At 33.2% G+C, this 27,156-nt stretch overlaps 1 protein-coding gene across 5 annotated transcripts in view; it reads left to right on the top strand.

Annotated features, from left to right (window-relative positions):
- Imp (IGF-II mRNA-binding protein) overlaps positions 1-27,156 on the top strand; it is a 318,650-nt gene that overhangs the window by 128,170 nt on the left and 163,324 nt on the right. The window contains exon 1 of one of the 5 annotated variants that reach the window (XM_072522677.1): positions 12,293-12,743. The exons of the other annotated variants lie outside the window; for them this stretch is intronic. Within the exon in view, the coding sequence (XP_072378778.1) occupies positions 12,676-12,743 (68 nt within the window). The 5' untranslated portion in view covers positions 12,293-12,675. Of the gene's footprint in view, positions 1-12,292; positions 12,744-27,156 lie in introns of those variants that run through there. 5 annotated transcript variants of the gene reach the window in all.

The following is a 27,156-nucleotide window of genomic DNA, read 5'->3' as shown; positions in this document are numbered from 1 at the left end:
CCTGTTTCCTCCTATTGTTAGTTCTACCACTGGTGGTCTCCTGAGTGAACATGATGGATTGCGTCTTTTCGGCATTGATTTTGATCTTCCATTTATCGGTGTATTCCGTGCTTTTTCTTTCTGCGTAGAGAGCTGTAGTTGTTCTTGGATCTGTTGGTAAATCTGAAACAAAAATGTTGTATAAAATGGGCGAGAGTATACTGCCCTGAGGTGTTCCTTCTTGGATTTCTTGATTTCTGAACGTCTTTTGGTCGGTTGAAACTTGAAATGTTCTATTAGTTAGATATGTATCACATATATTAACTAAATAATGAGGCAATCTAGCTCTGTCCATCTTGTAGATTAGTGCTTTCTTCCAGACCGTGTCATATGCCTTCTCGATGTCCAGGATGACCATTCCTGTCTTCTGTCTCCTGTTGAATCTGATCTTCGTGTCGCTGATGACTCTTGCTAGTTGGAGTTCGCAGTTTCTTCCTCTTCTGAATCCGTAATGGTCCCCCTGAATGATTCTTCTTCTTTTTACGTGCTTCACCAGCCTTCTGTAGATGATTTTTTCCAGTACTTTTGCTAATGTTTCCAGTAGTGAAATGGGTATGTAGCTTTCCGGTCTTCTTCCTTCCTTCCTTGGTTTTAGTAGAAGGGTGATCTTGGCGTGCTTCCAGTTGTTTTAAAAATGTGCTTTTTCTAGGCAGTATTTGAAGATATAGTACAGTTGTAATATTATCTTCTTTGGTAACTCCTTGAGGGCGGGCGATGTTGTGGATTCCTTCTGTTCCTGGTGCTCTGCTTTCTTTTAGTCTTCTGATGATTTTTACGACTTCTGTTGGGTTGATGAGGTCTTCTTCCTCTACTAAAAATTCATTTCTACTTGTTATTCTTGCACTTTGTTCTTGCATCCGACATGTTTTGGTTTTGCCTGTGTGTTGCTGCCATTCTTCTTGCGATTGCATCCACTTTTTCTTGGGTTTCTAAGTGAGTTCCCTAGTCATCTATAATTTGTGGCATCTTTTGTTTCCTCTTCGTTTGGCTTTGACCATTTTTCACAAATTATTTATGATACTTATCTTATTTCTTCGGAAAGTTCGTCTCCGTAGTCCTTTAATTCCTGCCTTCTTGTCCTCTGGAAATCTCCTCTGGTCCTATTTTCTGTCCTTGATGATGTCCTTCAGCTTGTTCGGCATGATTAGTCCTCTATTGTTCGTCATTCCTTTAGGGATGTTGTCTTCCATAGCTTGTTGAATTTTCCTTGTTATCTCTTCTATTTTTCTTTCCACTTGTTCTGTTGATTCTCTTCTCTCTTTATTTCCAATTGATTAAGTTGTCTTCTGTAGTTTGGCCAGTTTGCTTCTTTCCATTTCCTTTTGCATTGGTTTTGAAGGTATTAAACTGAAGTCCACTTGTAAATAACCATTCTTCAATATGATTTATGGCTTTGCAAAGTATAGCTAAATCATCTGCATATAGCCTAGCTTTTACAGAATGTTTAACTTTTGAGGTAATAAAATTGATAGCTATAAAAAACAGAGTTGTGCTAAGGTTCGAGCCCTGTGGTATATCATTTTCTTGATTTCTTATTGAGGAGTATACGCCTTCTACTCTGACTTGAAACTGTCTACTTCGTAATAAGTTTGATATGTATTTGAGTATATTACCTCTAATTTTCCATTCGCTAAGGGTTTTTAAAATTGGGTATTTCCATACTGAATCGTAGGATATTACTTAGTTAGGAATTACTTTTTTAAGGACGAAGTGTAATTCCCAAATCGAATTCTGAAATCGCCACAAATACCTCTTTGTTCAGATTATTTTTATTTTAACATAAATCAATGGCATCTATATTAGAATTAATATTACAAGATGCTGCTCGACCTGCTTCTGTTCAACGCAGGCGTTGAACTTCTAAACAGTTCGCACGTGAATGACGCATTTAACATTTTGCATAATCGAATTAGTGTTGAGAATTTAGGTGGAAATAAAAATTAATCGCATTAAGTAATACAAATTAATATTATTACTAAATACAAAAATATAACATTTATGAGACATTTACTTGATGCAAATCCATTACTACACAGATTTAAAAATAATCATAGTTTTTTTAATAAGGGCTAAAAAATAAACCAAAATAATTCGAATAATATTTTACACTTTGTAATTAAAAATTAAAAAAGTATGTGATATTTTCAGTATTAGTAGTGTACTTTCCATATGGTGTTTAATTGCAAGCTGGAATACCTTGCTGCATTCGGCCCAAAAGTTTTTTATCCGTATGGCAACCTATTGTGGAACAGGTTGCCATTTTTCTCTAGCAGAAATAACAAGCGTAGCACGGGAAGGATTTTTTCGAACAGGAATTGCTCTGGTAAGACCCTCCAAATCATGTTCTATAGGGTTCCTATAGAGGAGAAAACGTAAACCATTATAAACAATTGATTTCCTAATTAAACAAATAACTGAGTAAATCAGGATATCAAATGGGCAGTTAAAATTATCTTTAGTTTTAATCAACTATCATGCTCCCAACAATCAACGATTGCTATACGATTGTATATCGTCAGGGATTATGTAATAAAATAGTGCTTAAAGCTTTTAGATATTTTCCAATTTCATTGAAAATCTCTTATGGAAAGATTTTGAATATGCTTAATTGTTTTATTAGTACAATTACTTGATTCTGAGGATATTTTCTTGTGTCATTTTACTTTGTAATTAATGTGTTCGGATATTTTACCACAATTTCACATTACACAAAATTCTTTTTTTGAAGACATCGATATCCAACACGTTATATAGGAAAGTACTGAGGAAAATTGGACGAGAATTAAAAATATATGCAGTAAAAACAAGAAGAAAACAAAGGTGGATGACAGAAGGAATACTGAGACTCATGAATCAAAGAAGAGAAGTCAGAAATAAAGATAAAACGAATACAAGATCCACGAAATAGTCTAGCAGAATATAAGACATGCGAAAAAACAATTTCATAGTATAGAATGTAATGAACACTATGAAAAGAAACATGATACATTTCATCAGCACAAGAAATTACAAGAGATCGCTGCAAACAAACGAAAAGAATTATTCCAACGTTTAGAAGACAAAAACCGACACAGAATATTAGATATCAATGAACAGTTAAAATAATGGAAAAACTACATTTCTGAATTATTTGAAGATTAACGAATAGAACACTATACATACACCGGTTGCTATAACAAGTCCATCAACCAAAAGTAAGGTTACATGGGCAATACAAAGGGCAAAAAATGGAAAAGCACTTTGCCCCGATGAAGTAAGTGCTGAAATACCAAAGTTTTTAGGAGAAAATGGAACTAGGCACTGAGTGGTCTCTTTAACAGAATTTATGATACTGGGATATTACCAACCGATTGGCTTAAGTCGACATTTGTCACAATATCAAAGAAACATCGTGCAAAGACATACAGTGATTAGCGGACAATAAGTCTGATGGGCCACATTTTGAAGATCTTCCTGCGAGTAATACGTTGCAGAATATACACGATATTAGAGGAGAGAATTAGCAATACTCAATTCGGATTTAGGAGTGGCTTGGGTACGAGAGAAGCCTTGTTCTGTATATTAGTACTGATTCAGAGACGCAGAGATATAAATCAAAATATATACATCTATACAATTAATTTTGAAAAGGCTTTTGACAAGGCCCGACATAACAAAATGCTAGAAATATTGAAAACATCTGGATTGGACGATAAATTTTTAGGAACAATTACAAATCTATACTGGCATCAAGTGGCAAGAATAAAAGTTGAACAAGAACTGTTGGATAAATAATATACGAAAAGGAATATTCACATCCCGTCATACCTACCATTCTGTGATACGTGTTTCGCTATTTTTAGCTTTTCAGACAGACCTGCTGGTAAGACGGAATGAAGAACATTTTCCTTCGTATATCGGTGGTTAATACAAAACCTTTCAGTAATTTACTGACTGGTGTAATCCAGTTTAACTTAAAGCAAACTGTTGGATGAAATAAATATAAAAAGAGGAGTGAGACAAGGCTGTATACTATCGGCTTTACTCTTTAACTTTTGTCCAGAGAGAATACTTAAGGAAGCCTAAATGGAGAGAACAGTGAATGGTGTAACCGTAAACAATATTAAATGTACCGATTATACCTTAGTACTGGCAAATTGAGAAATCCTTAAAAATCTAATAAACAAAATGAAACAAACCTGTGATCAGTATGGATTAAAACTCAGTGTTAAGAAAACTAAATATATGACAGTTAGTAAACAAAATTATATACGGGATGATGGTATAAAAGTCGGAGATGGTGTACTGAACAGAGTAGAGAAACTCGTGTATCTCGGCGGTAATCTCAATGAGAGATGGGATCTAACCGTAGAAATTAAAGCCGAATCGAACAAACCCAAGTTGTTTTGTAAAAATGAGGAACGTACTTTCCAGCCACGATCTTATTATTGACTTTCGCGTTAGAATGATATATTGCTATATCTTTCCAATGCTACTGTAGGTAAGTGAGGTTATGTTTAAACTCTTAGAAGCCTTTGAAATGTGGGCATACTGTCGACTACTAAGAATAAGCTGGGTCGACAGAATTAGAAAGGAGGAGGTCGTTAGACGGCTGAACCAAACAATACAACTGGTCAATATAATAAAGAGAAGCAAGCTGGAATACTTCGGTCACATTATGAGACACAATAAAAAAATGAACTTTTGCATCTGATCATTCATGGAGATGGTGGAGAAGATGAACATCATGGCTGAAAAAGCTAAGACAATGGTACCGAAAATCGACAATCCAACCATCGATAACGCTCAGGGAATTAGAAGAACATTTTAGATATAACATTTTAAAACAGAAAATAGTAAAATGTTTTAAACTGATATTTTCCGTTATCAGAAGTGAGTACTAATAAGTATAATTGATTTACCCTGTAAGTTGTTTCAATTATATTGAAATTTGATCGTTGTACAAAATATTTTCAAAGTATAATAATTTAGAATGAGTGTTCTGATTTCTATGTCACTTTAGTATATACTTAACAAAACGTATCTGAGATATTATGACGATGATTAAGGAAATAATAAATTTAGTTTCTCTGGGTGGGAAAATCCTTAGATATGAAAACATCTTAAAAATAACTATCTTAGATATGAAAACTAAAGTATAGGACAATAATACGCCCTATTATGGCGTACACTGCACAAACAAGGACTGTCACAAGTAGAACAAAACGAATAAATGGGAACAAAAGTAAAATTCTAAGAGAAATAATCAGCAAAAGTTAATATGATAGGGAAAGGAGTGAAAACATTAGAAGAGAAAAGAACATCTTAAGATAAATCACTAAATATGGCGAAGAAGCACTTGGCGACGTAAAAAACGCTGGTGTGGTTGTCCAGAAGATTCCAAAGATTGAACAGGCACTTTTCGTATTAAGAACAATGAAGAAGAATTTGAAAAGTGATTAATCTTATACTATTAAACATAAATTTTCACTAAATAACCACCTAATAATTCCATAAACAGTTTAAAAATAGTTACAATTTCTTGTTTAACTGCTATTGTTGCGTATAATAGGATCTGCTTCAAACTTAATGGCTGTACTTTTGAGTTCTAATTGCCTAATAAATTCACCATCAGAAATAAAGGGGCAATTTAACTAAGACATCTTTTAATACAGCTATTATATATTGTGTATGAAAATTGCTTTTAACTACTACGATTTTTCGCTATTTTGCGCAAACAATAAAAATGATTCGTTGTTCGTTATATATTGTACTTGTATTGAACATAAAGATACTGCTCTTTCCCCAGCTCAATAAAAATTGGAAGCAGTACTCTTATGAAACGAGTGGCACTTACAATCCATCCCTTCGACGTTTGGTTTGATGCATGTTGCTGTAAAATCTACCTGAGATGTAAAAACAGTTATGGATCAGGTATATGTTCGACCTTTAAGAATGCCATTTTATTCTTTTACATTCGATTTGCTGAAAGGTTTTTGGGCCCTATTTTAAGCTCGAATTCAAATAGGATATATATGGATGAGAAGCGGTATAGAAATTGCATATTTTCGTGTTCGAGGCCTTGCATGCATACGAGGGTTGTTCTAATTTTTTTTTTGTAATACATCTTGCTTTGTCAGGAGAATGAAAATAAAGTCACCAAACTATTACAATATTGTGATAAGGGCTTTGGAAATAAAGACTTTTTATTTATTTATAAATTATATATGAAATGGTTGGTATTATCCATTTCGAGTATTGTTTTCCTATAACTTTACCTCATTTTATTCACGTGGCACCAATCGAAGCTCTTAACAGATACATCTAATGTGCGGCTATCGTTAATCGGTATATACTACATGTACATACGAATTATTAACTAAAAATTAATATCATTATATTGATATTTCTCTTTCCTCTGACATGCAGCGAATCTGATAACCGAGACGTTATGCAATGACATTTTCTGACTGTAAACCAGACCTTGCATTAGTGTAATATCATACAAAGTAGAGCGTCACTTTTGATCATTACCATCATTATCTACTGTTAGCTGTTGGCTTTATGAATTTAAATATGATGCATCTTGCTTGCTGAGTTACTCTCCTATCTCCTGGAAAGTATCCAGTACAATCATGATTCCCAAACCAGGTAAACTCCTAACCAGCACAGATTCCTATAGATCTATATATCTATTAAACACACTACGTAAAGTCTTCTTCTAAATCTTCTTCTAAAGTCTTCTAGAGATGTTGGCGACAATCTTATTCTATTCACGCAGCTCTTCACTTCCTAAGATTGGCCAGCCAGGATATAGCTACGTCCAGGGCCTCTCTTACCCTCAATCTTGCCTTGTAGAATCAACTGTAGAAGTCCCTATTTATTATTATGATGTGGCCGAAGTAAGCCAATTTTCTGTTCTTTACGGTATTAATAATTTCTTTGTCTTTTCTTAGCCTCTGAAGAATAGTTATGTTACTTGTGTGGTGTATATATGACACCCTCAACATACGTCGATAGCACCACATTTCAAATGCCTCTAATCGTTTTATGGCATCTTCTTTAAGGTTCCAGCTTTCTACTCCATAGAGGAGGTAAAGAGGTAACATCTAAGAATTCTTATGCGTATATTGATACTTAAAGATAAGTTGCAGAGAATCTTCCTAAGGCTGTTGAAAGAGCTTGTGGCTTTTTCAATACGAGTTTTTATTTCGTAGCTGTGATCCCAAGTATCCTTAATATTGCAGCCCAAATAGCATATTTTTTCCACTCTTTCTAACGGTGTACCGCCTGTTGTAATTTGGGCGTTTATGTTGGTGTTCCTACTGATGATCATTATGTTTGTTTTCTTGCAATTTAGTTTTAGGCCGTATTTTTTACATGTTTCTACAACGTTATCCATCATCCTTTGGAGCCCCTGCGCACTATCTCCCAGCAACACTGTATCGTCTGCATATCTAATATTGTTTATAAGTTAGCCATTTACAGCAATCCCATCTTCTGATTCGTCCAAGGCCTTTCTAAAGATGTTTTCAGAGTATATTTTAAATAATGCCGGTGACAATATGCAACCCTGTCTAACTCCTTTTTCGACTGTGAAGATCTCGGACAGTTCATTTTCTAATCGCACTGTTGCTTTTTAATAAAGATATAAGTTTGAGATCAGTCTTGTATCCTTACCATCGAGTCCTGATGTTTTTAGGATATCGATTAGTTTCCTATGTGGGACTTCCTACCAAATGCCTTCTCGAAATCAATGAAACATGCATACACATCGCAGTTGACATCCCTGACTATCTTTAAAATTTCGCCATGCACCTCATCAAGTCCTGGTGATTTCCTTTCTTTAATCCGCTTAATGGCCATAGTAAAGTCTACGAGAGGATATTTAAGAAGACACTCAAGAATTCCTAGAACACCACATCATCCCTAACTTCCCATTTGGATTCAGAGCTGGATATTACATTCATATTGCATTGATTGAAGCTTTCATCTCACCATCTATGAATGAACATATTTCAGACATATTTCTAGACGTCCAGAAGGCACTCGATCAAGTCTGACATGCAGACTTGATTGATAAACTCCATCTTGCTGGACTGCTAACCCCCTTTCTAAAAATTATACACTCCTATCTCTAAACTGTGTGACAATATGTGTCAAAATCGCTATCCAATTTTTCTCACCGTTCCCTTCACTCGCTGGAGTCCCCCTAGCTCCAATCTTATACAAAATCTACAACAGCGACCCCACCCCCATCCTACAAATAGATCCGAGTCTATCCTACTATATTACTGTTAATAGGACGTTGAGGATGCGATCTGTTATTAGATATCGTGACACTCCTTAATATGAAGAGGAAGGTAACCAGATAGTGCTATATGGAGTAAAACTTCATTTCAGAAACTCGGTGTCCTACTTGGGAATTCAATTTCATAGGTATCACAACTGGGATACTGACATTAATAATACCCCAAATTGGGTAAGAAACAGATCTAATCTCATGGGAGCACTGTCTGGCAAATTCGGAAGTACGCACTCAAAAATCTCCTGTACACTTACAAGTTTTACATAAGGCCGATTATTTAGTACAGAGCTGTCCTCTATGCGTCACTAAACAAACGCCAAATTAATACCATCATGGCTACCTAAAAGGAAAATACTAAGGATAATCATGCAAAAACGTGCAGATTATCCGTCAGCATTAATCCACTCACTCGCCAACATCCCCACGATAGAGGACACAATCCTTTCTCTTAGCAAAAAATATGTATAGATAGCTCCAACGTCTGATCAAAAGAGATCCTAAAAATTGCCTGCCATCGTCTAGGCCACATACTTACCAAGCGCTCTAAGAAAAAAAAGTTCCATTCCTCAAAGCCAAGCTTCTCAACTTGGTTTAAACGAAATTCCTAATGAGTATCACGACGCTCTAGAATCAACCCCACTGATATCGCAGATAATAACAAGCTGCAAGCCAAGAATGCTGATCCAAGAGCCGTTTCCAAAGTATAGCTGGTAACACACAAGGTACTTTCCTCGCTACTTAATGGCTAAACAAAACTTCCAAACTGACATTGCTCTTTCCCACACCAAGCTCTCATACAAAAAAACGGGAAGCAGCCCCACCTTGAATAGGCGCACCGACTAAAAGAGGTTTCATAAGGTTCAGGCTCGGCAAAATATATGAGTGATCTGGATAACATTTATAAGGTGTGTGTACCGAAAAGCTGGATGCTGTCATAATCCTTTTTGAGGAGGATCTAAATATTAACTGTAGTAAAAGTCGATAAATTTCAAATTTGGTTACTTCTTAAGACTTTTCGTTAATGCGGATTCATCGTGATAATATTTCTAAGGAGGTCGATTGCCAAGTATCACCTCATTTCTTCGGCAACCATTTTTGTGTGTGCTTTCCAACTGGTTTTCACATCAGCATAATTCTCAGTTTCTGTTTCCTCCATTTCTCCACGTGGTTATATCTTTGAGGTCGTCCATCTTACTATATATCTTAGCATTCTCTTTCATTTCTGTGCCTTATGTCCAAAAAGGGTCGAACACAAACAAGTCTTGTATATTCTTACTTTGCTCTACTCTCACATGTACCTGTTATTCTAAACTACATCTCTTGCGTATCCTGACATATCTAATACTTTGTTTACTGCGGAGAAAAACAGGTGTGAATAATTGGTTCAGGTTTATGTTTTAAAAATTTTACAGGCAGGTGTTCAAAGATGATGAATCATTGATTTAACCACCCAAAATAATCATAAAATTTATTGGTTGGTTTTCCTGGAATTGGCGTTCTTCGATCATTAGAAATGCGTAGCATTCTGCTGCGTCATTTTTGTTTTCTTTAGAACTGATAATCCTCTCTATATTCTTTCTTCAGATTTTGAATAAAAAAATATAAAGGTTAATGTTGACTGAGCTGTCGAATAAATTTATTTTTATAAGAAAAATATTTTTTTGAAGTAATTTTGTTAGCCTTCGTTCGTTTTGCCTAATATACGCTTCTCGCAATTCTCTTTATTCAGTTCTTGCATATGTGTTGTTTTGGCTGCCTGTAAGGATAACTTATTATGCAGACCTATTGAGTTATGTTGTAGGAGGCTCTAGGCATCGGCTGTTGACAGTTCAACGCTGTGAAAAGCTTTTGCGTAGTCTATAAAACCTAAACAGAGTGGAAGCTTGTATTCGTTAACTTTTGTTAACTGGTTGTGATTTATAAAGTTGTGAATGAAATGAAATTGTAAGGTGGTAGTTAATAAGGAAAGGTAATTGGTAATTAGTTACTTTTGTAGTATCTCCCTTTTTGTGTATTATGATCGTGTTGGAAATATTCTACTGTTTAGGTATCTTCCCTTCAAATAAGCATTTATTCAAAAGTATTTTTAGATATCTGATGGTGTTTTTTTACCCCTTGTTTCAACATTTCGAGGTATTTTAATCCTTTTTACTTCTTTGATTGCCATTTCATATTTTTTTTTCACATATTTCAAGAATGACTTCTGAATTCACATTTTTATCTGCACTTTCGTTTTGAAGAAGCGAGGGGGTCGTTCCTGGAACGGTAAAGATGGTTGATTTTTCATACTTACAATGTTTTTTTCCTAGTTTCGGTTTGGTGTATTTTAGACAAGTTTCAGGATGTACTTCATTTTATATTTATGACTCTTTGTAGGTAGTCTTCCTGGTGGTTTTAATGTTTTCATTTTTCTGTTATTGTATTTTTCGGTTAAGTCCTTTAAATTATGTGGTTTTTCCTTTAGAAAAACCACATTGTTTTTTCCATTGGGTTAGCATGTTCTGTGAATATTCTCTTATTTTGGATATTTTTTTTTGTTAGAGATTGTGCTGGCGTTCAGTAGTTTTTTTGTTATGACTTCATTAAATTCATTTAAGTTATTTCAAATTTAACGTTTAAGCTTTTTTTAATTGGTTTATATACATCCATAGTACAAGCTTCCTTAAATTTGCATCTATTTTTGTTGTGATTGATCCTTAGTTTGGCTCTAACCATGCTGTGGTGGCAATACCTACGGAAACTATATTTAATCCTGTTACTTCCTCTATAATATCTGTTTTACTACGCAGTACATAGACTATTTCGTTCTTGGTTCTTATATCAGAGAATAGTCACGTCAACTTTTTACTGTTTTTTCTCAGAAAATGGTTTACAGCGTAGTATTGTTTGCTTTCCAGAAAGTTCTCCGGTGCTTTACTTCTTTCAGTTCTAACGCCATAACCGAATTATCCTGTATAATTCTTCCACCATATTCTTGTAAAGCTCATCCATCTCTATGAGGGTGTTCTGTAGTTGAACCGTAATACAAATGTTTTTAACTCAATTTTCTCGTTTATATTTAGCTTTATCATTATTATTCCTTAGGAGATTCCTACGTATGCGCTTATTTCTTAGATATTAAATATCCTACACCATCAAGGTTTTTTTCTGTTCTCTTCTAATATAAGATGTTGCTGGATTGTAGTGTAAATTTCTGGACAACCAATTTTGTACCATTTCAGGTTTAATATTTCTTCTTCTAGGTCGTAGATTCTTTACGTCTAACCGTAGCGAGTACCTAGTAATTAAGTTGATATTGAATAACTTTCTACTTATCAATGTCTGTCAAGTAAATGCTTTACGCCAGTTAAAGGTGTGATTCTTTTTGTTGTGATTCTGTATTTCAATTGAAGTATGATATATTTTTGAAGATATTTTTTTGTGGTAGAAAAATCTGCTTTTATTGAATTTTACAAGTAGACTGACACCCCTTTGAAAGGTAAAAGACATTTTAATGAGGAATTTTAAATGAAAATTTCGTTTTTGTGCTAAAAATAATATTGGAAAAGGAAATATGCAAATATACAGCAAGGGAATTCTTAATTAAAGTCAGTATACACTAGTCTACAGTCTACTGTCTGCGTCTGCACATCCCGATCTCGTAAACCTGATGTGACGGGAGAGGAATGCGTCAGCGTCACTAGCGTCGTTTTCAGAAGATTCTAATCACTTTAACACCAACAGGAAATAATCAAATTGGCCGAACGTTGATTGTCATAAAAATCATACAGATACCGACATGCAAAAATACACAATGTATCGAAATTATAGCAATAACTAGGCAGCGGGGTGAGGTGTACGACTTACCCCGCGAGAAAGGGTAGGGAGAAAAAGCCGCGCGTTTCGGGGGGAGGGCGTGGCGTTGAGTGCGCGAAAGACCGAAATGCAGTCGCACGGCGCTGTCTTTTCGGGCTTTAGTACGCATTTAGCTCCTATCTAGAGTGATATGTTGTGTTACGTCATTATAAAGAAAAACACATTTTGGTTTCGCTTTCAAAAGTGACCCTTTTCGGCGATTTTCGAACACCTTTTCGGCAAACATTTCATTTATTTGTCTTTAAACGTATTTTTTTAAATTTTGATTTTAGCATTTTATTATTTTTAAATATATTTGGTTACTCACGAAATTGAAATCGTTTTTTTTTAGTAATTATATATTAGAACTTTTTGCTTTACTTTTTTTTGGTTTTTGGTAAATGCGGGGTAAAAGATCGTATTCCTAAGACTGACTAATTTTAAGTGTTGTGCTATTGTTGTGGTTTTCCGGTAGAGTTTTCTGAAGGAATATATTGTAGTACTACTCGGTCGATATGGAGAAGTTTCAAGAAGCTGATGACGATCATGATCAAGTCTTCGAAGCTGAAGATCCAGAACCAAGGTGAGAATCATTAAATAAAATATGACAGGAGGCTTAATGAGATTCCTCTTTAAACAATGACATTTCTGTATTATTGCGTTTTCACTTTTAATATAAATTTTTATTCAATAATCCGTTATATTAGTTACACCCTTTTGTCAGTACATCATAATTTATTCATATACAAAATCCTTTTTTCATTTCTACCGCATAACCGGCTTACCCAAATATTTTCTAAATATATACCGATATAAAAATACCACATGCATATATAGAATATATATATATATATATATATATATATATATATATATATTGTTTGCTATAAAGGGACTAAATCTGGCGAACCAGGGGTGTGGTCGGTCAATGATATTAAAATTCAATTCGACATATCTTTAAATACAATTAAAGTACCGGTTTTCAAAGGTATTACATACTTCATGGTATATTACATTTGTACTGTTTGATGAAAAGCAATAGAATATCATTATAACCTGTGAAAATTTTATTATAATTGCATACTTAAAATATTTAAAGTTTTTGTTTATTAATTTATTTTTAATATCATTACCAAACTGTGGCTATATATATATATATATATATATATATATATATATATATATATATATATATATATATATATATATATATATATATATATATATATATATATATATATATATATATATATATATATATATATAATATATATATATATATATATCTACGGCATTAAGTGAACTCCGCCCATGTTAAAATTCAGGTTCAATTGAGCTCCGTGGTCAAGTGGATACCGATATACGGAGCTCACTTGACAATTCCGTAATATTGGTTCAGTCGATTCATCAACATGTAGAGTTTAATAATTTATAAAAAATTTTTGGAGCCCGTAAATACCCCTGTATCATAAATGTATATCGCTTAGTTCACGTGTATATATTATAGGGGTCGTTCAGATCTTCTTCATTGTATATTTGAACCATACGTTTATCGGTTTAAGTAAGCTCTGAGAGTTTGGCAACTGTGCGATTATACCGTATGTTTTCAACATATACCCTGAACGGTTTATATGGGCTCCTTATTTTTATCTACTGTTTGTAGACAGTGGAATGTCATACGCATTACACTGTGTAACAGAGGATATTATATTACCTGGTATAACTAAGTACTAAAATGTAACTGGTTCTTTAAAAAACAGGTATGTAGATACAAAAGGATTTGGGCTTATTATTGAATGGAATGTTCGCTTGCATCGAAAATTTTATTTTTTCTGTATTTTTAAAGATGTTGTTTTTTTATTTAATATAATTTTATTAGTTCAATTAGTTCAAGAAATTTCGTAATATATTTTGTTTACGTGAGTATGTCTTTGTACATTTTATGTAAGCATCTGAATAATAAAAACTACTTTTATTTTATCCAATCTTCTGCGATATATTGTATAAAGCTTTTTTAATATTTTAGTTCTGGTCTTATTTGTGTACTACATATGATATCTTGATAGAAGGTTATCTCAAAATAAATATGGTTAAGTGCTACAATAGATATTTTTGTGTTAAAATTAATAGACAGAATGGTTAATTTGTCTAACAAGGTATATTCGGCAGCAGAAGCATATAGTACAAGCGTCTATGTTTTAAGGGCGGAAGGACGTGCGCCTCATTTTTAGCTGACAAGCTTGCGAAGAATATTATTTCTGGTCCTCAATTTACCTTTTAGTTTTAAACAATAATCTGTGACTGACCCGGTGTAATACAAACTATTTTCAAGGAATTTATAGGAAGTCTACAGTTCAATGATTTTATGACAAGATTGGATGTTCAGTTTTGTGAAAACGTCTATGTCGAGGAAATTGAAGGAGCACCCACGAGTTTTTCAGGGGTTTTGGCTGAAAATTGATTCATAGTTTATTTTTATTGTGCAATAATAGGTGTCTCGTCTATATAATAGAAGTCCTAATATCTACCGGTATGGATCGTTTGTTTGTGTAAATGTTATACAGTGTAGGTGCCTTTATGCTACCCCAAGCGAGACCGTTCTTCATCTGCTATTCTTAACATTGAGTGATACAAAAAATATTCTCTTGTGTAGGCATACGCAAATAATATAAGTGAGTTTGTTATCTAAGGGGATATCGTATAGTTTTTCGAGAAATATTTTGTAATTTAAGGTGTCGTAAGCGGCATTTGGATTGAAAAATACCACCCCTGATACCCGATATTTTTCGTACCCGTCTTTGATGTGTTGGGTAAGATTTAGCATTTGTAATGTACCTGATCTTCCCTATCTATAGCCACTTTTGTCTTTTAATTTGAGCTTTTCTTCAAATATCGGTGAAATCATATTAACGATCTTGTGCAAAAGTATTTTAAATAGCTGACAAAATAAAGATATTGGCCGATAGTTTTTGTGGTCGTTGGAGTTTTTGCCAGGTTTAAGCAAGGTAACAACTTTGGCTTGTCTCTAGATTTTGGGTGTTTCCATAATTTGAATACAGTTGTTCATCATCCGGATAAGCCATTGTGGTGTTTTTGGTCCAGATTTCGTAATAAGCTTTGTGCTCAGATCCTCAATGTCGGTAGTTGTATTATTTTTCATTAAATATGTAGATGGTGGATCCAAGCTCAACATCGTTGAAAGTTTCTCTGAAAGCTGACTGGTTTTGTCCTTTCTTACTTTGAGTTATTCTTTGCTTTTTTTCCGACAGAGATAGCATGTCTATATCTATAATGTGGTTTTCAGCGATAAGCTTTATTCCAAATACCCTACGTTAGGCCCTATATGTGTTTCCTGCACTAGAAATAAGTCAGATTCGTGTTTAGCGCATATGTCTGATAAGTTTAAGTAAAGTAAAATTTCTTGATCTCTAGATATACCCTTAACAGTTATAAACATTATGTTATTAGAATAGTTGGTCCTAAAAAGGACCAATTTGACAAAATCATATTAAAGGGGTGACTGAAGAATTAGCCGATTAATTATTTAATCATTACCCTGGGTATACCCGATTGTGGTGGTTTTCTTAGTACTTAAATTTTCGTAAAGGCTCGTTCTTTGAACCCCATAAGTAATGATTAATATTTTACTTTTTATTGAAAATTTAAATTTTACATGCCGTGTATTACTTTTTAACGATATTTCGAATCAGATTTGTATAGTAATAATTTAAGGTATTAAAGAGCCTGTTTGTGGAAAATAAATAAGTTTGTGATATCGTTCGCAACTCATATATAGATAAGAAAAAAATAAAAACAGTTAAAATAGGTGTAAAAAATTTCAACTTCATACATCGGCGCCATTGTTCAGGTGATGGGTTTATCACAGATATCAAAGGTTACATTTTAATTCAAGGTTATATTTGCGTATTTTCAATATTAAAAGAGTAGGAAAAGACACGTTTATGCTTTTTTTTTTAAATCTATTCTATTTTCTTTCTAGAGTTCCGTCTTTTTTGAACGACCTGTGGTCTTTTTTCAATTGGACACTTGTCCAAGGCTATGACAAATACTTTGTCCTCTGCTATTCTAAATTAATATGACTGATTCATTATTAATTACTATTTAACTGGGAATAAGCCACAATTAAAGGTTAAAATACGTTTATTGACGTTTCAATTTCCACTTCGGAAATCGTTCTCAAAATACAAACACTAATGTTTGTATTTTGAGAACGATTTCCGAAGTGGAAATTGAAACGTCAATAAACGTATTTTAACCTTTAATTGTGGCTTATTCCCAGTTAAATAGTAATTAATTTAAAATGCCACAAGAAAATAGCTTCTGATTCATTATTTTCTCTAAACATTCTGTCCTCTGCTATTCTACATTAATATGACTGATTCATTTTCTCTTTCTTGCAGCTATTTTAATGTTTATCCTGTGTATCTTTTTCTACTTCTTCTTCTTCTTCTTCTTCTTTTTATATAGCCATGACTCTGTCTGTTTTTCAATGTGCCTCCAGTAAGTTGCCGTTCCATGGTTTTCGTGGTCTTCCTACTGATCGTCTTCCTATTGGGTAACCGTCTCTTGCCGTGTCTACTACTCTATTTGTTGTCATTTGGCTTATATGATCGTTCCATTCTACTCTTCTATTTCTTAACCAGTTCTTGATGTTCTTCACCTTGCATCTACATCGTATATCTGTACTTCTAGCTCTGTCCCATAGTGTCTTACCATCAATTTTTCTAAGTGTTTATATCTCTGTTGTTTCTAACATCCTTTTTGTCCTGTTTATGTCAGGTCTTGTTTCTGCTGCGTATGTCATTATTGTAAATTTTGTAAATTCTGCCTTTGGTTTCTTTCCCGATATTTTTATTTCTTCATATTGTTTCATTTAGGCAGCCTGCGGCTCTGTTTGCTCTATTCAGTGGATCTTCCACTTAAGTTTCGAGCTTTCCGTAGCTAGATAATGTGATACCTAGATATTTAAACTTCATCACTTGTTCTATTATCTGACCTTCCAGCTCCAATTAACATATTAGTAAACTTGCTGTTGTAACCATGCATTTTGTCTCTTTTGAGGAAATTAACATGTTAAATTTTCTGGCGGTTATATGAAATTGGTGTAGCATACGTTGTAAATCATCTTTACTTTGAAAGAATAGTACTGCGTCGTCTGCATAGCAGATTATTTTAATTTGTTTTTCTCCCATTTGGTATCCTCTTTTATTTCTTACTTTTTATTATTTCATCCATAATCCGGTTGAACAATAGAGGACTCAGAAAATCTCCCTGTCTTATCCCATTACCAGCTTCAATAGGGTCGGTTAGTTCTTCTTCTACTTTTACTTTTATTGTCTTGTTTTGGTATATTTTATATTTTCGATTGTTTTGATTATTCAATGAAATTGACATTAATTTGATAGTTTCCATTTTATTAGTACTGATGGTATATAACTAGCATCTGTTGGTACTATATATCAATTTGAACATGTGGAAGTAAGAGCACTCTCTTGTTAGTAATTTCAGTGTAAATTATGACGAAACCAGAAATAACCCATAATATTATCCCACACCTCAAAGGTCTGCCTCGCTGTATCTGGGAGACGCAATAATTCGCTTTTGATAGATATAAACAAAAACCCACTAAGACGAACACAACATAAATCAAAAAAATCCGTCAACCTGTCAATAGGGACATACAATATTAGATCGATGTCTACGGATGAATAAGTACATGAACTGAAAGAAGAATTAACAACCATAAAATGAGATATCATAGGCCTATCAGAAACTCGACGAAAAGAAGAAACCCGAATACAGCCTATGTCATACTTAAAATAAGAAGAACATTAATTAAAATTATCTAGGTATATGCCCCCACGACAGCTTATGATGACGGAAGATATCGAACTATTTTATGAAGATATATCAAAGACTATGGAAGAACATAAAAATCGTCTTATACTAGTAATTGGAGATTTCAATGCCAAACTGGGTAGAAAACTAAACAATGAAGAAACTAAAATAGGAGATTTCGGCTATGGTCAGAGAAATGATAGAGGTGCTACTTTGATGAACTACCTAGAAGAAAAGCATCTATACGCAATGAACTCCTTTTACAAAAAGAAGCCCCAACGAAAGTGGACATGGGTCAGCCCTAATGGATCCACAAAAAATGAGATCGACTACATACTGTCCACGGAACGATATATCATTAAAGATGTAACAGTTCTTAACAGATTCACAACAGGTAGCGATCACTGGATGGTCAGAGCAAAAATTAGTGTTGACGATAACTATGAAATGAAAAGAAAAATAATTAAAAACTAGGATCTAGTAGATAGAAACAAACTAGGGCAATATAAAGAGATATACAAAGACCTATTAAAAGAACAACTTACTTAAAAATTAGACAGTGATGACAAAGATATAGATGAAATAGACAACATACTTACAGCAACGATGATTACATCAGGAAAAGAAATAGCAAAAAAGGATCTAAAAAAGAACAATTATATATCAACAGAAACAAAGAAGCTTATGGATAAAAGAAGGAAGCTATAGAATATGTAGAAATCAATAAAACAATAAGCAGAATAATGAGAAAAAATAAGAGAAAAGAACAAGAAATAAAAAGAGAAAAAGTAATACAAAACAACAAAAATATGAAATGCTTAAGACCGAAATTAGGTAAGTGTGAAATAAACAAAAAAAAAAAGATGAAAACGGACTAGAAACAAACGTTAAAGATGACATTATAAATATTATCCACCATTTCTACTCAGAACTATATAAAACAAAAAAGGAACCACCAGAAACAATTAAAAACCAACTTAAGGCTAAAGTAAAAAATGTCAACTCAGAGCTACAGCCAGAAATAAGCAAATCAGAAATAAAGAAGGCATTGAAAGAAATGAAAAACAACAAATCGCCAGTAAAAGATGGAATAACTGCAGATATGCTGAAATATGGTGGAAAAGTGGTAATTAACAATCTACATTCTGTTTTTAACAAGATATTAAAAGAAAAAAGAATCCCAAACAACTGGAAGGAATCCGTAACCATTATCCTACACAAGAAAGGGGATAAAGCAGATATAAAAAACTACCGTCCTATAACACTCCTCAATGTAATGTATAAACTCCTAACAAAAATTTTAACCAATAGATTGACGACAAAATTCGATGGATACCAGTCAAAAGAACAAGCTGGTTTTAGAAAGGGATTCAGCACAAGTGACCATTTACTAAGTATGAAAATACTTATAGAACGAGCAAATGAATAATGAAAAATGAATAAGAAAATGAATTGACCACAGATATACGGAACTAATAGCCAATATATATAAGGAAGCCAAAACAACAATTAAAGTATATATGTATATATGTATATATAGTTATATATGTATAATAAACAAAATCAATACAAATAAATAGAGGCGTGAGACAGGGTGACACAATATTACCGAAACTTTTCAATCAGGCTCTGGAAGATATTTTTAAAAGATCAGAATGGGAAGAAAAAGGTATAAAAATTTATGGACAACGCTTGAACCATCTAATATACGCTGATGACATCGCATTGATAACAGATAAAGGAGAATAATTATTTGAAATGATGAAAGAACTGGACGTAGAAGCTGGAAAGATAGGCCTTAATATGAATTACAGCAAGACCAAAATTATAACAAATACAGATGAAAACATAACAATGAGGATCGGACAAGATGAAGTAGAACAAGTTCAGGATTATATATATCTGGGTCAAACTATAAAACGTAACAAAGAAAACCAAACAGCAGAGATAAAAAGACGAGTTAGACTGGCATGGGCGGCATTTGGCAAACTAAGCTACATTCTTAAAAACAAAAGATATCCACAGCATCTTAAGACCAAAGTATACAATCAATGCGTACTCCCTGTTCTAACTTATGGTTCCCAAACGTGGACATTTACAAAAGTAAACATGGACATAACCATAAAAACCCAAATAGCAATGGAAATACAAATGTTGCACATAAGACTAATGGATAAAAAGGGAAACGAGTGGATAAGAGAGAAAACAAAAGTGAGGGATGTTAGATAAGAAGTTGCAAAATTGAAATGGAGATTTGCCGGTCACAATATAAGACAAAAAGAAGACCGATGAAACAAAATTCTTATGGAGACCGTGGGAATATAAACGAAGCAGAGGAAGGCCCCAAATGAGATGGGCAGATGATATCAAGAAGCACGTGGGCTCTAGGTAGATGACTATACCGACAGACAGAGAAGAATGGAAAAGGATTGGGAAGGCCTATGTCCAAAGATGGACCGAAAAAGGCTAATTAGATAGAGATAGATTCTTGTGATCTTAGTATTTCCGTTGATTGAATAGTATAGGGTATCCAATATTTTAATTAACGGTATGTCAGAGTTTTATTAATTTTTATATATATTTGCAAAATGAAGAAGAAAGTTCAGTACAGGCAGTTAAACAGCTCATCTGTCAATTTAGAAGTAAGAGCAAGTACCAACTTGCTGAAAAGCATACCATACACAAAAGGGATAATAAAATGTACTGCACAAACTATAGCGATATAAGCTATATATAAGCTATATATCTATTAATTATTAGGATATACAGTATTTTTTCTAATACACCTGGAACGATTGAGTGAATAGGTGAACTATCAAATAGGAGACTATTAGTGTGGAATTAGAAAGACTAATAAATCGTTGATCAATTATTCACTATTAGGCAGTTAATGAGAAATGTTGGGAATACAAAAAAAAACATTAAACTAGTTATTTATAGATTTTAAACAAACACTGATATAATCATAAGAATAAAACTATGAAATACCATGGCAGAACTAGGCTTACCTAATAAACTAATTTAACAAGGAGTAATCTACAAGTAAAGTATCTTACTGTCGACTTATTTTCAAATGTACTGCAAAGAGCTCTAAAAAATGTGAACGAATTATTAACAGCTGTTTTGAAAACTAAATATTATGAGACGAATTGGGGATATTATATTACACAAACTAAACCGCTTGCCTACAAAAAATATTAGGAAAATATGATACGACGGAAAAGACTAATGACTTTACAGCTAATTGCCACATAAGTATCAATGTAACTATAGCTCACAAAATGGGTTCAATTACATTGCAATTTTTAAATTTTTCGTGATAAAATGAAGTGATTCATTGTTGTTTTGAAAAGGTAAGTTGTTTTTTATTTTTGTATTCCTATCATCTGATATTGTAATATCAACAACATTTTTCGTAATATATTCTGACATGCGCTTTCTATTACTGATAACGAACAAAAGTTTTTTTAACTTCTCGTTAATATAATTATGTAGGAATTTAGATTTTTATCTTGTTCTTACTATAGTGCTAAAGCACAAATGTAGTTATAGTCTACCGTATTTTTTCATAGTGTTCATAGTTTTTGATTGTAGTATAGCTTATGTGTTTATAATAACTAGCACATAGAAAATAATAAAATTTTGTACCCTGTGCTTTATGTTTATTATCCTTTATTGTATTGGAACATCTATAGTTCTGTAGTGGAACAAGTATAGTAATACATTTTAATTGTTGAACAAAAGAGAAAATAAAAACACTTTTTGTGGTGTGCCACTTAACCATACACAAAATCGTACACAAATAGTCAAATGGTAGTAAAAGTTTCCGATATAGGCCGCCAGACGGCAAAGGCATCGCCGCGCTCGATGTCTATACTATGAAATGTTTTTCAGATAGTCTTCGAATCAGATTTTTTCAAAACATTAAATTACATCTTTTTGTCTTTCTTTATTTAGGCTAACCGCTACTGTTTTTTTTCTTCAGCGTTTCTTCTTAAATTACATTAATGTTATATTTACAATTCTTTCTGGAACGAGCTATAATTTTTCTCAAATAACCATTTTGTGTGGTTTAGTCACCTTACGGTTTAGCGTGCTTTGGCTCTTTAAAGTCCCTTTTAATATTAATATCGTTTGAGAAATTTTTCCCAGATGACTAAATAAATTTCTTTAACATACAAGAGAGAGGACGTAGAGTAGGGCATAACGTAACTTAGATGTTGAATGAAAACTGCAAATTGCTGCTTAGATTGACAAATACCACTCCTCATACCTAATATCTTTTGTACCCATCTTTGCTGTGTTGGGCAAGATTTAGTATTGGTGACGTACATGATCTTTCCTGTCTATAGCAACTTTTGTCTTTTAATTTGAGTTTTTCTTCTGTTTTACCTCTTGAGACGTATTTTGTAAAGCTGACAAAATAAATATATTGACCGATAGCTTTTGTGGTCGTTGGAGTTTTTGCCAGGTTTAAGCAAGGCAACAACTTTGTCTTTGCTTGGTTTGTCTGAAGACTTTGGATATCAGTAACTGTTGTATTTTTGGTCCAAATTTTATAATAAGCTTTGTGCTCAGATCTTCAGTCAGTGCCGTACTATTCTTCATTATATACGTAGATAGTGGATCCAAGCTCAACATCGTTAAAAGGTTCCTTCAGCTGACTGGTTTTGTCCTCTCTCATTTTAAGTTTTTCTTTGCTTCTTTGCCGGCAGAGATAGCACTTTTACATTTATTATGTGATTTTCAGCTCTAAGTTTTCAGCGATCAGCTTAATTCCAAATACACTATTTTTTGCCTTCTATGTATTTTCTGCACTAGAAATGCGTCACATTTGTGCTAAGCGCATATGTCTGATAAGGTTAAGTAAAGTAAAGTGTCTTTATCTTTAGATATGCCCTTAATATTTATAGACATTATTAGAATAATTGATCCTAAAAAGGACCGATTTGACAAAAATCATATTGACCGGGTGATTCTGATTAGCCGATTAATTAATTATTCATTACCCAGGGTACAACTGATTACGGTGGTCTTATTTGTACTCAAATTTTCGTAAAGGCTTTTCTTTTGAACCCCATAAGAAATGGCTAATTAACTTTTCATTAAAAATAATTTTACACACTGTTACTTTTCGACGATATTTCGAATCAGATTTGTATAGTAATAAGTATAGTTAATATGAAGTCTCTTTGTGAAAAGTAAATGAGTTTGTAATATCGGTCACAACTCATATATGAATGATAAGGACATAAACGGTTAAAATAAGTGCACAGAATTTTAACTAAATATATCGGCGCCATTGTTTAGGAGATGGATTTATCCCAGAGATTAAAGGTTAAATGTATATTCCAGGTTCTATCTACGTATTTTCATTACTAAAAAAGTATATTTAAAATAAAGGCCTTAAGATATATTTAGATTCTATGGAAATTAGAATCTATGGAAATTAGCAAATTAAAAAATACAGACATAATTATTCTGAATGACAAAATTGAGACAAACAGTTGCCTCAAGTATTGTTTATATTGTAAAGGTTATCGTCATAGTATAGTCAGAACGCAACAAGGTTCTATTGGCTTTTCTGCTTTTTGTCTCCTCATTCCTATTGAAAACTTAGCCACGTAAATAACGTTTTAAAAATATGTATCAATATTTCTTTAGTGCCTTTCCTAAGATAACTTTTTTTAAGCCTACTTCGTTTGACTACATGTAATGGATTTGATAGTTCCCAACAGATAAGTATTGATTGTAGGTTGGATAGCAGTTGGTTGTACAGGCATGTGTTGATAAATATGATGGGTCGGTAGGTAGTTCCATAATTCCTAAATCTGACCATATGTTACCTCCCCTGTTGATTCGTGGACGTCCTAAGGGCATTTTTTCTCTCGGGGCATTCTCCCAGTTTAACTTGGCAATGCAGTTATTAGAAAGCCTTTGGATGTAGCCAGCGTAACTTTGGCGTTGAGATTTAGTCTCTTGTATGACGTTGCTATCTTTATATATCTGTTAGACCTTGGCATTAGTTCCGGTTCGGTATTGGTTAGTATTCGGACCTTTGTAAGTTGGAAAATAATTCTGATGGCTTTTCTAGTAATCCTGATCTAATTAATACCTAAGTTTTACTTACATTGTTTTGTCAGCGTTCTCGTCACATTTAAGTCAATAGCACTGGTTTAATCACTGTTTTATATATCCTGATTTTAGGGATTTGTATTAGACTTCTGGATTTAAAAGTGTTATGTGGGTTATATTTACATCAGTTAGCTACCTGAATATTCCATTTTATTTCTTATGTGACAGCGTTATCTACGATACCTAAAACGCTGCAATCTTTCAAAATTATATGGGTTTATTGTTACGTTATGCCCTACCCTACGTCCTCTCTCTTGTATGTTAAAGAAATTTATTTAGTTTTCTCATTACTTACTATCAGACCGTTTTTTGCTGCTAATAGCATTATTTTGTAGCATTCTAATATTTAATCTATGAATTAAATCCGGATAGCAAATAGATATTTTTCACTTTCTCGGAGAAATAATATTCTAACATACAAAATCCTATTAAATTGCCAAAACCTTTCTTGCATATTATATTTACTTATGAGGGACAGCAGCAATATCAGTACCATAATAAGGCGTATAGTCCTGGACTGGCTAGTCGTTGGATAATTGAAAGCATGAGTGTAGCAGGTATAATGTTTTCGGGACTGCTACCTGGTATCGGGGAGCAGAGATATCAGTACCAAGTTAGTGCATATAGGAATTGTTGCTTGAACTTTATTATTATTAAACAGCACTATATTTCCTAGTAAAATCCTCATGACTTTACAGTAAGACAAATTTTCGAACGTTGGTTATGGAAACATCATGTACATACCACCGGATTCCCTAGATCGACATTCAGCAAAATATAAATATCTGGGAGCTTACATCAACAAAGAATTAGATTCAGACTAAGAAATCAGGGTACGAATAGAAATGGCAAGGCAGCGTTCTTAAAATTCAAGCAATTGTTCTGTGACAAAAATCTTAATACTGCGCTGAGACTGAGGTTTGTTGAATGTTACGTCTGGTCTCAACTATTGTACGGAGTAGAAATATGGACGGTAAAAGCGCAAATAGTTAGGAAGCTTCAAGCCTTTGAATTTTAGATATACCGGAGAATGTTGAGAATTCCATGGACTGCCAGGGTCACCAATGAGGAAGTGCTGAGAAGGATGGGTCGAGACAAAAAATTGTTGAGAACAATAAAAGTACGCAGGACTGCATACCTGGAACACATACTAAGGAATATAAAGTCTTCTGCAGACCATCATGCAGTATGGGGCGTCCATCGTGCGCCCCATTTTTAGCTGACAAGCTTGCGGAGCATACTATTTCTGGTCCTTAGTTTGCCTTTTAGTTTTAAACAAGATTCTGTGATTGACAACGTGCGATATAAACTATCTACAAGGTATTTATAGGAAATTCAGAGTTCAAGGATTTCATCACACTATTGGATGTTCAGTTTTGTGAAAGCGCCTGTGTTGGGAAAATTGAAGGAGCGTTCCTAAGATTTTCGGGGTTTGGCTTAAAATTAAATCGTAGTTCATTTTTATTATATTTAAGGCATCTATTAGATTTTTCTCCATTCCAGCAACAAAAGTTTTTGGTTGTGCAATGTATGGTCTACATGAAAATCCTAGTATCTACTGGTATCTGTTGATCATTTGTGTAAATGTAATACAGTGTAGGTGCCATTACGCTACGCCAAGCGAGACCGTTTGTCTGCGTTCTCCATATTACCATTGAATGATACGAAAAATCTTCTGTTCTGTAGATATACGCGGATAAAACGATGTTTACAGTTTGTCATACAGTTTTTGAAGAAATGTCCTCTAATTTAATGTGTCGTAGGCGGCATTTAGATTGACAAATACCACCCCTGATACCTGATATCTTTCGTACCCGTTGTTGCTTTTTGCAACAACAGGTACGTTATTACGTACGTTATAAGTATTACGAATAAAAATAAATAAGCAAGAAGAATATAAGTGAACCATATTTAAAATAAGTGACAGAAAAAAGAATATTATATATACATTTACTTCTAAATTAAAAATAAAATACTCGTATGCCTGATCACGAAAGATACAAAATTTACAAGCTAAGAAGTATTTTTTAAAACAACCGATCATATTATATGTAATAATTGTAATAGATATGTTGGCTATAATCAAATTACCATAAAGTCACCGAAATATTTTATCTGAGTAATGATTCACTACTGATTGCTACGTTACGTTATACGATACATTTATAGTTAAAGCGAAATTAGGTGTTATGCCTACTTATTATTTTAGTATCTGTTACAAGTTACATACTAAAGTATTATAGTAAGATATTGAATTCCCTACATTTAAAAATTGAAATATTGAAATTAGACAGTAGAAAATTGTAATTTTAAGATTGATTTACAAATTATTATAATTTAAATTTTACTACTTTATGAAACAAATATTGTACATCATAAAACGTAGCAATCGAAACATCGGAACGTACATTTATATAATAAATTTTTCAGTGTCAATGCATTAAAAAAATACTAATACATAAAAATTGCCTTTTCCAAGCTTATAACAGACACTAACTTAAGTTTAAAAATAATTAAAGCAAGTAATATAAATTACCACCATAAAATATTTAACTACATTAACCAAGTATTTGTGGAATTTCAGAATGAATAAATTGATTGATATTTAAATAAATTTCAAGTTCCAAAACTTACCTGCTATAAAATTTAAAAATCTACGACTAATCAAATTATTGGCAACATCGGAGGAGTTTAGTTGTGTACGGGGAAGAATACATACGGATCCCAAAAGTGTTTTACCCTATTACGGAGTTCATTTAATCCTACGTGTTGGTCGGAGTCTACATAAAGCGCTACCCAGATAATAATATACACGGTGTATATTCTCCTGGAGTTAGTATAATACCGTTTTAGTACGGGGCCCACATTAACCGCTAGATCTATATATATATATATATATATATATATATATATATATATATATATATATATATATATATATATATATTAAACGCTTCAAAGTTTGGCATTCCTTACCCCAGGTAGCTGTACCTTCTTCCGTG

The sequence above is a fragment of the Diabrotica undecimpunctata genome, chromosome 2 (assembly GCF_040954645.1).
Source record: "Diabrotica undecimpunctata isolate CICGRU chromosome 2, icDiaUnde3, whole genome shotgun sequence".
NCBI lineage: Eukaryota > Metazoa > Arthropoda > Insecta > Coleoptera > Chrysomelidae > Diabrotica > Diabrotica undecimpunctata.
Note: the sequence above shows the minus strand (reverse complement) of the source record. Positions and strands in the feature narration are given on the sequence as shown.